This window comes from Muntiacus reevesi, chromosome 4, assembly GCF_963930625.1.
Source record: "Muntiacus reevesi chromosome 4, mMunRee1.1, whole genome shotgun sequence".
In the NCBI taxonomy this organism is placed as follows: Eukaryota; Metazoa; Chordata; class Mammalia; order Artiodactyla; family Cervidae; genus Muntiacus; species Muntiacus reevesi.
In genome coordinates this window covers 55331515-55345767 of record NC_089252.1, presented here as the reverse complement: position 1 = coordinate 55345767, position 14253 = coordinate 55331515, and the positions used below count along the sequence as shown (strand labels likewise).

Below are 14253 nucleotides of genomic sequence, written 5' to 3'. Positions count from 1 at the left end.
TGACCAGTGAGAAAGAAAATACATGTAGACCCAAAAGACCCAAAAAAAAAATCTCAATTTTTTTTTTTTTTTTTTTTTTTTTTGCTAAAAAGTTGCACTGGGGCCAGTTATCATGCTACAAATACTAAACAGATTATCACAGAACGCTTTTATATAATAAACACAGAGAACTTGTCTACCTTAGATATTCACAAAATCTGATTCACACCCTGTTTAAGAAACACAAGCATTTGTGACATAAACGAAGCCACCCTTGGTGTTGCTCATCGCCTCCCACAAAGGGTCATCCACTCTCCAGGGTTTTTCCGGAAGCTCTTGGCCCTGCGGACACTGATTTCAGCAGACACCACTTCAGTTCCTGACATGGCTTCTCAATGCACAGCGTCAGGACCAGCCCAGCGATGAAGGTCAGGAAGCAGTGTCCCAAGAAGAGATAGAACTAGAGAGAGAGGGGGACAGGGTGGACACACAGTCTTACTACGAGATTCCGGTTGTGTTTGGGCCCTCAAGGGCCCCATCCTGGCTGTATGAAATAGATCTGTAAGACAAACAGCCGCAAACATTAAAAATAAAGAGAAGGAAAGAACGATACTACCCTGTACTGAAGTCCCCCCTCCAATAAAACAAAGGACAATAGGCTTTTGAGAAATAAACAGAGAAGAAGCTTCTCGTGAAGCCAATAGCTTGTACTGTTCCAGGAGAGAACAAAGGGTGATGCCGCGTCCAGCTGGGGGCGGGCCCGCCTCACCATGTTGACGTCCGTGTAGTGAATCAGCGTCTCCTGAAGCCCGTTGTAGAGGATGATGAGGGTGGGGTGCACCAGGTAACAAGCGTAGCTGATGCTGGCCAGGGAAGTCCAGACTCCGCAGGAGAGCAGCCGAGTCACCAGGCCTGGGGGGACAGGCACCGATTCCCGGAGCGGTGAGCCCCTCCTGCGCCTGGGGATACGGGGGCTCACCGCAATCCCTGGGGGTCCTGCCCCTGAGTCTGTGAACCTTCTTCTAAGAAGGTCTTTATTCATTATATATTTTCTGGGTTTTTTGGCCATGCCGTGCAGCCTATGGGATCCTAGTTCCTTGACAGGGTATCAAACTCTCACCGCCTGCATTGGAAGGAAGGGCTGAGTCTTAACCCTCAGACCACCAAGGAAGTCCATGTTCTTTTTAATTGTGTGCTAAGCTGCTTCAGTCGTGTCTGACTCTTTGCAACCCCGTGGACTGCAGCCCACCAGGCTCCTCTGTCCATGGAGATTCTCCAGGCAAGAACACTGGAGTGGGTTGCCATTTGCTTCTCCAGGGGATCTTCCCAACCCAGGGATCAAACGCACATCTCCTGCATCTCCTGCAGTGGCAATCGGGTTCTTTACCACTATCGCCACCTGGAGAATGAACTAAAACAGATAAGCCAAAGCCAAAAACAAACTTCAACTCCCCATTGTAGACATATAATAATAACAAGAGATGCTCATGTTGAGTTTACAGTCAGTTTATTTCCTTAGTGTGGTTTCAACCTCTGAACACAAAACATTCCACATATAGAACAAGGTGCACAGTCCCTTGGCCGGCCTGGGTTCTGATTCAAGGCGCAGCACGCAAGCTGCTGGACGTCAGGACAAGGGCGGGAACACCGTGTGGCCCCAGAGCCTTCACCTTCTGCTACTGGTGTGTCTTCTGCAACGGGGCTGTCCCCTATGATAGCTGTGAGCCACTTGTGGCTATTGAATTTAAAGGAATTAAAATAAGAACAATGAGCCATTCCCTTGCTGAATAAAACCAATGGCTCTCTGCAGTGGGGTAAATGGTGGTACTCCCCCAAAGCTGTGTCCGCCTGGAACCTCAGAATTGGAAATAAGGGTCTTTGCAGATGTCATATGGGCTTCCTTGGTGGCTCAGACGGTAAAGAATCTCCCTGCAATGCAGGAGACCTGGGTTTGATCCCTGACTCGGGAAGATGCCCTGGAGAAGGAAATGATGTAATTAAGGTAAAGAATGAGAGGTCTGGTCATCTTAGATTAGGGTGGGCCCTGAATCCAAAATGTCCTTGAAACCGACAGAAAGGAGACACAGACGCAGAGGAGAGACGCAGGGAGATGACCACGTGGAGACGGGGACAGAGACTGCAGTGACGCGCCGAGGCTGTCCAGGACCCCGAAGAGGGCGGGACAGAGTCCCCTCAGAGTTCCCGGAAGGACCTTGCCCACGCCTTGATCTGGAATTTCTAGCCTCCAGAACTGAGTGCTCAAGCTCAGTTGCTCAGTCGCTCAGTCATATCCAACTCTTTGCGACCCCATGGACTGTAGCTCGCCAGGCTCCTCTGTCCACGGGGATTCTCCAGACAAGAATACGGGAGGGGGTTGCCATGCCCTCCTCCAGGGGAGCTTCCCGACCCAGGATAGAACCCGAGTCTCCTGCGTCTCATGCATCGCAGGCAGATTTTTTTACCTGCTAAGCCATCTCCAAAACCAGAAAATCAATTTCTATTATTTCAAGCCACACACACACACAGAAAAAAAACATCTAGACTCACCTTTTAAAATCACAAACCAGATCATGGCATTTAGAATAAAATCCAAGTTCCTCCCGAGGCCCTGATGGCCTGGCATGATTCGAGCCCTTCCTTCTTCTCTGTCCTCACTCCCATCTTTCTCCTGCCTGGATCCTTGACCCCTGACTCACTGGTTTTCTTGCTGTTCTCCTCACCCACTCAGCATGTTCCAGACTGGAGAACTCTGACTTAGGATTCCATCTGCCTGGAGTGCTTTTGAACCACGTATTTGCAAATGCACCCCAATCCAGTTACACTCCCACCCCTGAATTTTTTTTTTTTTTTTAATTTTTGGTCTTGATGCAAGGCTTGCAGGATCTTAGTTCCCTGACCAGGAATCGAACCTGTATCCTTGGCAGTGAAAGCATGGAGTCCTAACCACTGGGTGGCCAGGAAATTCCCCTGGCTTGTTTTTATTCACCATATTTATCTGCATCTGAAATTGTATTACAAATATATTTACTTCATGTGGCTCTGGGTTCATTTCCTATGGCTGCTGTGACAACTGACACAAACACGGTGGCTAAAAACAACAGAAATTTGCTCTCGCATCATTCTGGGAACCAGAGGCCCCAAATCAGCATCACAGGCCAAGATCAAGGCGTGGATGGGGTCACATTCTCTTGGAGGGTCTGTGGGAGAATCCATGCCTCCTCTCTTCCAGCTCTGGTGCCTTGACATTCCGTGGCTTGCAGTCACAGCAGTCCACTCAACACCAGTGTTTTCAAGTCTCTCTCACGTCACCAGCGCCTCTGTGTGTGTGTGAAACCTCCTCTGCTCCCTCTATAGGAAAATGTGTGATTGCTTTCAGGACCCACCCAAATAATCCAAAATAATCTCCCCTTCTCAAGATCCTTGACCACAGCTGCAAGTTGCCAAGGAATTAGGACCTAATGATGGAGACCCTTATTCAGGCTGCTAGAGTCTCCTGGTCTCGCACTTTCCCTACCCCATGGCAATCTCCTACAGAGAGGGATTTTTCTTATTTATTGTGATATCCTCAGCATCTAGAGCAGTGCTTGGCATAGAGCGAGCTTTCAATTAAGTATTTTATGCAATCAAGTGAATAAATATAACTCATAATCAAAAGGTGCATTTGCCCCCATATGAATCTCAAATGATGAACCAAGCTATTCCTGTGAAACAAACAAAATAGTTGTAGAATTAAGTCAGTAAAAAAAAAAAAAAAAATGCATGCCAAGATATGAAAGTAACCTCAGTGCCTATCAACAGATAAATGGGGGAATTCCCTGGTGGTCGCAGTGGTTAGGACTCTGTGATGAAGGTGTAGGTCTGACCCCTGGGCAGGGAACTAAGATCTTGCAAGCAAACAAAATAGATGAATGGATAAGAGGTTGTAGCTTATATGTATATATATACATATATGTATATATACAACAAAACACTAGTTGTTTAGTCGCTAAGCCATTCCCAACTATTTGTGACCCCTTGCACGGTAGCCTGCCAGGCTCACTCAGTCCTTGGGATTTCCCAGGCAAGAATACTGGAGTGAATTTCCTTCTCCCGGGGATCTTCCTGACCCAGGGATTGAACCTGCATCTTTTACATCCTCTGCATTGGCAGGTGGATTCTTCCTTACCAGCGAGCCACCTGAGAAATCTAACCAATTATTCTTGACCCACAGGGCTGTCGCATTAGACAGGAATCCTGGGATGCTTGCCGGCACATCTGAGCTGGCCTGTGCCAGGCCAGGGAGAGTAGTTGTTCATGTTCTCAGACTGTCAACAGTTCACAGTCATTGTCATCAATGGAGGTCATGGGATCCAAACCCGTAAATGCAAATACATCAGTCAGAACCCAGCCTGACCCCCCTGCAACATCGGTCTCCATAGAAGGGAAAGCTTTTAACGCTGAAATATTAAAGGACAGATCTCTCAGCATTCTGCACGCATAGAAGTGCATGAACAATCTGAACAAACGCCTTCAGTGGGGAGAGGGGCTGGTCTGCGGAAGTGAAGAGGGGCTTCAGGCTGCGTCCTGAGGCCCAGGCTCGCTTTCCAGCTGTGTGACCTTCACAGCCGGCTTCATCTCCAGGCCCCATTTTCCTCGCTGGGAACAGAGCTATTTATAGCCCTACCTATAGCTATGTGGCCAGTGCCGCCTGGGGCGGTGGGTGCAGTTCTCCGCGGGGCCTGACCCGAGCTTGCATTCAGTAAGCAGGACTCGTTATGTTCATTTCATCAGGCTTTTCCAGCCACCTTTGCTGAGGCTAACGGGTTTGGGTTCACAGGCCAAGTTTTAAACTCATTCCGATTACTTCCCGGGTAGGGGAGGGGTGCAAATGTGTGGTGTCTCCACTTGGGAGATTCCCGCCAGCCTTTCTTGGTCATCTGCTGACACCTCAAGCACCTCGTGGGATTCTCTGGTGGCTGAGACAGTAGAGAATTTGCCTGCAATGCGAGAGACACGGGTTTGGGTCGGGAAGATCCCCTGGAGAAAGGAATAGCAACCCACTCCAGTCTTCTTGCCTGGAGAATTCCATGGACAGAGGAGCCTGGCGGGCTATAGTCCATGGGGTCGCAAAGAGTCAGACATGGCTGAGCAACCCACAGTAGCACATGAGCAGGTACCTTGTGGCCAATGAGAGGAAAGGAGGGAAAAGTCAGGTGATCTGAACAGACGTTTCTAATCTAGAGAAGATCCTTTCTTTCCATTTAAGCTCTTTATCTGTTCCACTCTGAAAGGCTGGCTCAACAGAAAGAGTGTCCCCATTATCAAAGGGCCGAGGGGGTGTTGCTGACTCTTTAGTTCACATGGTCAGAGGGGGAGACGAGGGTGGAAGTGGGTCCCAGCACTGCGATTTTCTTCCTCATGACATTACCTTACCTGCTCACTTCCAATTTCTTCTTCTTTTTTTTAAAAAGCATTTTCTTTCTTTTGTTAAAAAAAACTTATTTATTTATTTGATTTTCTGCACTAAGTCTTACTTGCAGGACTCAGGATCTTGCGGTTGTGGCATATGAGCTCATAGTTTCAGCACGTGGGATCTAGTTCCCCAACCAGGGGTCGAACCCAGGCTCCCTGCATTGGGAGCGTGGAGTCTTAGCCACAGGACCACCAGGAAGTCCCTATTTTAATTTCTAAACTAGCTTCATTGGAGAGGTTGCCGATTTTCTTTTAGAACCTGCATGTGTATATAAACCGGTATAAACATCTCAAACAGAATATATGGGTAAGTAAGTAAGTGTTAGTCGCTCAGTCATGTCCGACTCTTTGCGACCCCATGGACTGCAGCCCCCCAGGCTCCTCTGTCCATGGGATTTTCCAGGCAAGGATACTGGAGTGGGTTGCCACCTCCTTCTCCAGAATATACAGGTGGGTTTCCCCAAATATGTAGACAAGAGGTGTCTTTGAGTCTCTGTCAGTCATTCATCGGTCAGTACTAGTCCGTGTACATGTGTTCTCACATTGTCGCCCTTAACAGACCAGCGTCTGAGCCCCGCGCATGCCCGACGCTGCATCCTACCTCCATAGCCTTCCTGACACGCGAACAGGACCCAGCCCACGGCCACCGCCCACACGGTCCGGTGGAGGCCTTGGTAGACAGCAGCGGCGACGGAGCGGGTTGGGGAGACGTCGTCCACCGTGTAGGCCAGGGCGACCACTAGCAGGAGGGTCGACAGGGAGCACCCCCAGCCCAGCAGAGCCTGCCCCTGGGGGAGAGGAGAGGCTCTGCTCACAGCCCGTCCTGGCCACGGGGCATGTCATCCCTGTTACACTGACATCTGGTGTGTTATCAGCCACTTTCAGGGCCTATTGGTGAACCTCTGGACTGGAACAGAAAGCTCAGCTTAGTGGTTACGAAGGGTCAGGGTGGGGGCGGGGTGGGGGCCAGAAGGGTGTGACCACGTCCACGAGGGTGACCTTCGTGGTGGCAGGGAGCTCTGCACCTTGATGGGGGTGGTGGTTACACAAACCTACAGACATGATAAAATTGCACAAAACTGTACACACGCACAAACGCGTACGCGTGAAACTGGTGGATCTAAGGCTGATGGACTGTGTCAACATCAGTGTCTCGGTTATTACAGAACAACTTACTGGTGGAGAAACAAGGGTTGAGGATTCACAAGATCTCTACTACTTTTGCAACTTATAGTGAATTCTGAATCATTTTTACAGTTAAAAGAAAGAAGGAAAGGTAATGCTCTAGTCGTGCCCCCCACCACTCTGAACCTCCCACTCTGTTCCAAACAAATAGGGCTCCTCGATTGGTTCTGCCCCCACCCTAAATGTGACAGCCCCCAGCACACAGCCCATACCTGGGCCACGCCCGTCACTGGGGACACAGCTGGCGGAAGGAGCAGGAGAAGCGGGAGAATGGAGACGTTTCCAGCTCACAGAATAGCTCCGTGAGTTAAATTCAATCAGTGTTACTGGGCTCAGTTCAAGATCTTAGATTTCACCTTACCTGACCTTTTCAGGGGGTTAAGACTCTTGAGAGTCTTGGACAGCAAGGAGATCCAACCAGTCCATCCTAAAGGAAATCAGTCCTGAATATTCATTGGAAGGACTGATGTTGAAGCTGAAACTCCAGTACTTTGGCCACCTGATTCGAAGAACTGATTCATTGGAAAAGACCCTGATGCTGGGGAAGGCTGAAGGCAGGAGGAGAAGGGGATGACAGAGGATGAGATGGTTGGATGGCATCAGGAGTTTGAGTAAGCCCCAGAAGTTGGTGATGGACAGGGAGGCCTGGCGCACTGCAGTCCATGGGGTCGCAAAGAATCGGACACGACTAAGTGACTGAACTGAACTGACTGACCTTTTTAGACCCAGACCCATCTTCCAAGGGTCTCTCTTGCTTCTCTGTTCCAGTTCTCTGGGTGCTACGATGACATCTACATCGACCTGAACTAGCTTCTTCTTATTCTACTGTCTTATCTCTAAAGAGAAGCTCTCCCTCGGGTCTCAGGCTCCTGCCTCAGGTTCTGGCGGCAGGGAACGACGTTACTTCCTCGAGAGCTCTCCGCGAGCCTCTTCTTTGAGCCTAGGGTTCCTTTCGATCTTAGAATGCACGCTGCCTTATCTCATCCCTACTACACGGAACATGCCTCAGCGGCCTCGGGCGGGGACTCTGTTCTTTCCTGGCTTAGACTTTGCCCCTGGCCTACTCATTCTTCTAAGTCGTTCCTCCAGCTGAGCCTGACTTGTGTTCCAGCTCTATCCTCCCTGCTCCTGACCCGGTCCTTGAAGCGGCTCCCAAATGCCCCGTCTCATCGTGGGCTTTCCCCTCTGTCCGCACCCATTTTCTCCTTGGGCATTATGAACCTGGACTACACTAAAGCACCTCTTGTGTGTGAGTGTGTGCGTGTGTGCGTGTGTGTGTGTGTGTGTGTGTGTGTGTGTGTGTGTGTGTGTGTGTGTGTGTTGGATCTTTGTTCTTGCACAAGGGCTTTCTCTGGCTGCAGCGAGCAGGAGCTGCTCCTGTGTGTGGCCTTCTCCTCGCGGGGACTTCTCCTGCGGAGCCCAGGCTCGCGGCACACCCGCTTCAGCAGTCTTGGTGCCAGGGCTTAGTAGCTCTGAGCTATATGGAATCTTCCCGCACCAGGGATCGAACCCATGTGCCCTGCATTGCAAGGTGGATCCTTAACCACCGGACCACAGAGAAGTCCCAAAGCACCTCTGAATGGTCTTCTGTTAGAATGTACAACCTGACTGTGCATTTTCAAGGAAGCATCGTCACTCCAGCCTACAGGAAAAGTCCTGTAGCCCTGTGGATCCATCGCTTCCCGTGACGCTCTAGCTCCTGTTCCTGCTACGAGCAACACAAGGCTTTCCCAGGCCCAGGGCCTTGTCTCTAGAACATTTAGATGAGGCTCCCACAAGACCTCAACAAACCAAAGTAGGGCCTAGCAGAGGGGATCTGGGGTCAGCATGGCCCCCTAATAGTGCAAGGGAATTCTTGACCCTTCTTTCCCTGAGAAGCAAATTATCCTCCATTCATTTATTGAGTGATTGCAGAACCAGATGCTGTGGAATCAGAGGTGCGTAGGAACATGTTCTGCCCTCAAGGTCTTGTGGATCAACAGAAGTCATACAAGCAGGTTTTGCATGAGGCAATGCCAAAGAATGCTCAAACTACCGCACAACTGCACTCATCTCACACGCTAGTAAAGTAATGCTCAAAATTCTCCAAACGGGGCTTCAGCAACACATGAACCATGAACTTCCAGATGTTCAAGCTGGTTTTAGAAAAGGCAGAGAAACCAGAGATCAAATTGCCAACATCCACTGGATCATCGAAAAAGCAAGAGAGTTCCAGAAAAACATGTATTTCTGCTTTATTGACTATGCCAAAGCCTTTGACTGTGTGGATCACCACAAACTGTGGGAAATTCTGAAAGAGATGGGAATACCAGACTACCTGACCTACCTCTTGAGAAACCTGTATGCAGGTCAGGAAGCAACAGTTAGAACTGGACATGGAACAACAGACTGGTTCCAAATAGGAAAAGGAGTACGTCAAGGCTGTATATTGTCACCCTGCTTATTTAACTTATATGCAGAGTACATCATGAGAAATGCTGGGCTGGAGGAAGCACAAGCTGGAATCAAGATTGCTGGGAGAAATATCAATAACCTCAGATATGCAGATGACACCACCTGTATGGCAGAAAGTGAAGAGGAACTAAAGAGCTTCTTGATGAAAGAGGAGGGAGAAAAAGCTGGCTTAAAGCTCAACATTCAGAAAACTAAGATCATGGCATCCGGTCCCATCACTTCATGGCAAATAGATGGGGAAACAGTGGAAACAGTGGCAGAGTTTATTTTGGGGGGCTCCAAAATCACTGCAGCCATGAAATTACTTACTTACTCCTTGGAAGAAAAGTTATGAGCAACCTAGACAGCATATTAAAAAGCAGAGATATTACTTTTCCAACAAAGGTCCATCTAGTCAAAGCTATGGTTTTTCCAGTAGTCATGTATGGATGTGAGACTTGGATTATAAAGAAAGCTGAGTCCCAAAGAATTGATGCTTTTGAACTGTGGTGTTGGAGAAGACTCTTGAGAGTCCCTTGGACTGTAAGGAGATCCAACCAGTTCATCCTAAAGGAAATCAGTCCTGAATATTCATTGGAAGGACTGATGTTGAAGCTGAAACTCCAATACTTGGGCCACCTGATGGGAAGAACTGACTCATGTGAAAAGACCCTGATGCTGGGAAAGGTTGAAGGCAGGGGGAGAAGAGGACAACAGAGGATGAGATGGTTGGATGGCATCACTGATTCGATGGACATGAGTTTGAGTAAACTCCGGGAGTTGGTGATGGACCAGGAGGCCTGGCGTGCTGTGGTTCATGGGGCTGCAAAGAGTCAGACACGACTGAGCGACTGAACTGAACTGAGCTGAGGCTAAGGTAGTGCTTTAGACAGAGTGCCCTGAGGGTGAATTTGAGATCAGACTGGGCAAGAAAACTAGTGAAGATTCCAGGTAAGAGAAGAGATGGGCTTGAACAAGGTGAGGTGGAACGGCCACGAAAGACCAGTAGGAGAAACAGTCTGAGGGGCGTGGTGGGTGACCGGATGGGGAGGGGTCGGCGACAGGCAGGAGGCATCCAAGATGAACCCAGGTTTCTGGCTTGACCTATGACCTTGGGTGGTGAACCAGAATGATTACCCACATGGAAGAAACCCCATCTGGAAGGCAAAGCAACAGCTTTCTAAACACCTCACAACCTGATTCCCAGACGGAACCATCAAATCTGACCAAGAATCTTATTTCTGGAAGCCAAACAGCTTTTGCTATTAAAGAAAATCCAGTCCACGTCACCATGAGCTTCCAGAAGAGGGGCTTGCCCTTGCCATCTCAGCGGGTGTGTTTTCCCACATCAGAGGTTTCTCTGGGTCTGTGCCAGGGCTCCAGTGGGTGGCACCCGGCTGGGTGCTGGATCCGGAGCTTTCTAAGGGGAGCTCAGTGAGGATAGCAGAGAATCAGGGAAGAAGACAAGGTTCCTCTTATTCTCTGGCATCAAGAGCCGTTGCGGACATACCACAGCCCAGTCAAGTACCCGGAAGTCTGCCTCCTGCCCAGGGCTTTGGAAGAGCCTGGCCAAGGGCAGTCTGACCCCAAGTGAAGCTGGTTCCTACAGGGAGGCATGGGGGGGCCATGTACCTTGGTTCTCAGAATGCCTGCCTGGTGATGGTGCATGAAAACGCTCAGTAAGAGGCCCACAAGGAAAGGCCCGTATCGACAGTAGGGCTTCGTGTAATACTCCAAGAAATACAGTCTGGCTGCCTCTTCACTGAAAAACACAAGGACAAAAGGCCAGAGGTTACATCTGATCTGGACGTGGATAAAGGCACCTCTCAGACATTCACTGGGACAATCCGCAAACCCAAAGACACCAGGAGTACGTGAGTTCCTTTCTTCAGTGATGATCCGCCAACAGTGCCCTCACGACCCTGCCTTGGGCCACAGCTGGCTTCTGAAATTCCAAAGTCCCTTGGAACCTGGGACCCAAGGAAATATGATGACTGCGTTCTTTTTAAATAGCTGTTTCCAGTGGCTGGCATGTCAGGATAGCTCTAAAAGTGTGGTTCCCAGAAGTGAACCTCTTCTAAAAGATGTGAACCTCTTTGTGGAAGCTCTCACAAAATTGGGTGGCTTGGGCCCCAGCCCTGGAGATTCACATTCAGTTGGTCCAGGGTGGTGCTTGCTGGAAGCATCGGTGAGATGTCAATCCCCACCCCCTAACAGGTGACTCTCATTTGCATCTGGGGATGAGAACCATGGGGCAGAGCAGGAGCCAGCCGCCTTCTCAGCCACCCAGCTGCGCACACGGAAGCTGATGGCGTGATGGGAAGGGCGTGGTGCCTCTCTGGTCTAAAAGCCTGGGATGTGCTCAGGCGCTCATCCATTCATCTGTTCCACTCGCAATGCATTTTGGGCACTTTTTTTTTCTTTTTGGCCATGCTGTGTGGCATGTGGGATCCGAGTTCCCTGACCAGGGATCAAACCCGTGCCCCCTGCAATGGAAGCATGGAGTCCCAACCACTGGACTGCCAGGGAAGCCCCTTGGGCACTTCTGTGCCAGGCACAGTTCTGGGCTGTTTCACCCTGGGAGGTCAGTGAAGGCTGCTCTGAGAAGCGGACATGCGTACAAACGCCTGCAGGGAGTGGAGGAGCTTGCCTTGCCCAGATCTGGACTCTAGAGGAACAGCGTTCTCCTGTGAGGGAACAGCAAGTTCGAGGACCCTGCGGAGGGAGCCTGTTGGGTGTGTGGAGGGAAGGAGGCTGCTGAGACCTGTCCAGAGTCAGCGGGTGGGGGAGAGACAGACGACGCCAGACAGGGATTCTGCCCTGAGAACAGTGGAAGGATTGGGCAGATGACTGACAGCATCCGGTTTCCATCTGCATCAGCCTGACTGCTGCGCTGAGAGCAGATGAGCAGATCTCACCGGCTTTTCCTGTAGCAGACTCCGGGCGGTACCGAGGAGTATCTGCTACACATACCCCATCGGAAGGCAAAGTGGCGTAGTGGGCGAGGTCCTAGGTTCAGCTGGCATCTGCGCCACCCACTAGGCGTGTGGCCTCGAAGGGGCAACCCCAACCTCCTTACATTTCTGTCTCCATCCCACCGCAGAGCTTCCCAGCAGCCGTTCACCCCTGGAGGAGGGACGCCGTGCAGCCACGTGGGGGCGCCCCTTCCCGCCCAGAAGCGTTTCAGTGGGCGAGCGTGAGCTCCGTGAGCTCAGAGCAGAGCCCCAGCGCCCGCTCAGAGTCAGAGGCTCGGAAGGAGTCAGAGGCTCGGAAAGAGTCAGAGGCTCGGAAAGAGTCGAGGCTCGGAAACAGACGCGCAATGCACTTTCCCATCAGGCCGAACAGCTCCCGCCCAGGTTTCCGCAGGAGCCGGCGTGCGCAGCGCTGAGAGCCCGGCATGCGTTCAGCAGCGCTGCCCGGGAGGCCCCGGCCATCCCGAGGGCAGGCGAGGGGCAGGGCCGCGGGCCGGGAACCGCGCGGTTACCTGGCTTCTGACGGAGCTGCCACCGGAAGGCCGTGAGCCCGCGTGAGCAGAGCGGAGGCGGCGCACGACGCCAGGAGCAGCGAGGCCCCGAGCAGGACGAGGGCGCGCCGGCTTCTGCAAAGAAGAGAGCGCGGTCACGTTCGTTCTCACGCTGGGGCTACCGGTGCTGGCGGACGGGCGGCCAGAGGTGCTTCCCGCCAGCCTGCCGCTGAGAGAGGCTTGCCACCCACGAAGCACTAAACGGACTGAAGTGCACGGACTTCCCCGGGGGTCCAGTGGCTAAGACTCCGTGCTTCCACTGCAGCGGGCACGGGGTCCACCCCTGCTCGGGGAACTGAGGTCCCACATGCCGGGAGGTGTGACATAAAGAAAAGTAAAGAAAGTAATAATAATAATAGTAAAAATTAAAAGTGGTGACTGATTCGGGAGAGAGATGACTGGCAGGCACAGGTGAGGCACCGCGAGGGGCCAGAGTAACAGGGGGACCCGGGGACCTCCCCCACCCGGATGCAAATCTGGCAAGTGTCAGGTTCAGGTGGTTCGTGTGGAGGTAAGAATGAGGGCAGGGTGTGGAACAGGGGAACAAGGAAGGCCAATGCAAGGCGCTAGCACGGTGGCCAGTGCTCAGTTCTTCCAGAATGTTCTGTGGAGCCTTCTGAAAGGCACCTCAAAACTGTCCTAAGGGAGTGAAAGAAAGCAGCATTTTCCTACCATCTTCTATGCCCCCTTGGGTCAAAGGTAGCCCCACAAAAATTAATTCCTCCAAAATTTGGGACTCCGTATGTAGGCTGAGAGGGTTCAGTTCTGAGGCAGGAAATGAGGTGTCAGGACAGAGGCTCAGGGTGGTTGTTATCTCCTGGGAATCTGGAGGGTTAGGACCAGGAGGGTCTGCAGTGGAAGAGATGTCCCACACGGATGTCAGACCAACCAGGCACAACCCTGCCTTGGCAATCCTAGTCCACTGCGGAAGTTGCCATGGTTCTTCGTGAGGAAGAGATGAGATGCCACTCGCTTCCCACCACAGTGATTTAGGGAGTAAATCGTCATCTAGAGCGCCAGTTCTAGCTCAGTATTAGTGCTCAGAGCGCAGGAGGCGTCTTAGCTCATGGTGCAGTAATTGACTAGTAACGTCTGCCATGAATGAGCGTGGGCTGGGGAGGTATCCTAAGCATGCAGTATATCTACCATGCCTTTTTTTTTTTTGCCGAACCACGGCTCGGTGGTAAAGAACCCATCTGCCAATGTAGGAGATGTGAGTTCGATCCCTGAGTAGGGAAGATCCCCTGGAGAAGGAAATGGCAACCCACACCAGTGTTCTTGCCTGGGAAATCCCATGGACAGAGGAGCCTGCTGAGCATACAGTCTATGGGGTCGGCAAAGGACACGACTCAGTGACTAAACAACCACCACCACCCCCAGGAAGCATGCAGGATCTTAGTTCCCTGACCGGGGATTGAGCCCACACGACCTGCAGTGAAAGGGCAGGTTCTTAACCACTGGCCACCAGGAAGTCCCAATTCATCATGCCTTTTGCAGACCCTCCAGTTCCATCCTCCTTTAGCATTACTAGACTTCTACATGCGTATGTTCTCTGAGGGGAAAAAGCCCTACCTTTTATACCTCCTTCCATTTAGAGGCCCAGCGTGGGACCACAGCCACGGGCTTGGGCGGCGCTGGTTTCCAGGCAAGGAACTGAGACCCTCCTCCCACGACGGCCCCGC

At 51.4% G+C, this 14253-nt stretch overlaps 1 protein-coding gene across 1 annotated transcript in view; it reads right to left on the bottom strand.

The window, feature by feature from the left end:
• Positions 1-283: 283 nt before the first annotated feature.
• Positions 284-14253, bottom strand: part of LOC136167405 (O-acyltransferase like protein-like) — a 47073-nt gene continuing 33103 nt past the window's right edge. Inside the window, exons 11-15 of the mRNA XM_065934995.1 lie at positions 12533-12646; positions 10681-10810; positions 6032-6218; positions 749-891; positions 284-439 (exon numbers count right to left, since the gene is read on the bottom strand). Coding sequence (XP_065791067.1) covers positions 284-439; positions 749-891; positions 6032-6218; positions 10681-10810; positions 12533-12646 — 730 coding nt within the window. The remainder of the gene's footprint in view (positions 440-748; positions 892-6031; positions 6219-10680; positions 10811-12532; positions 12647-14253) is intronic.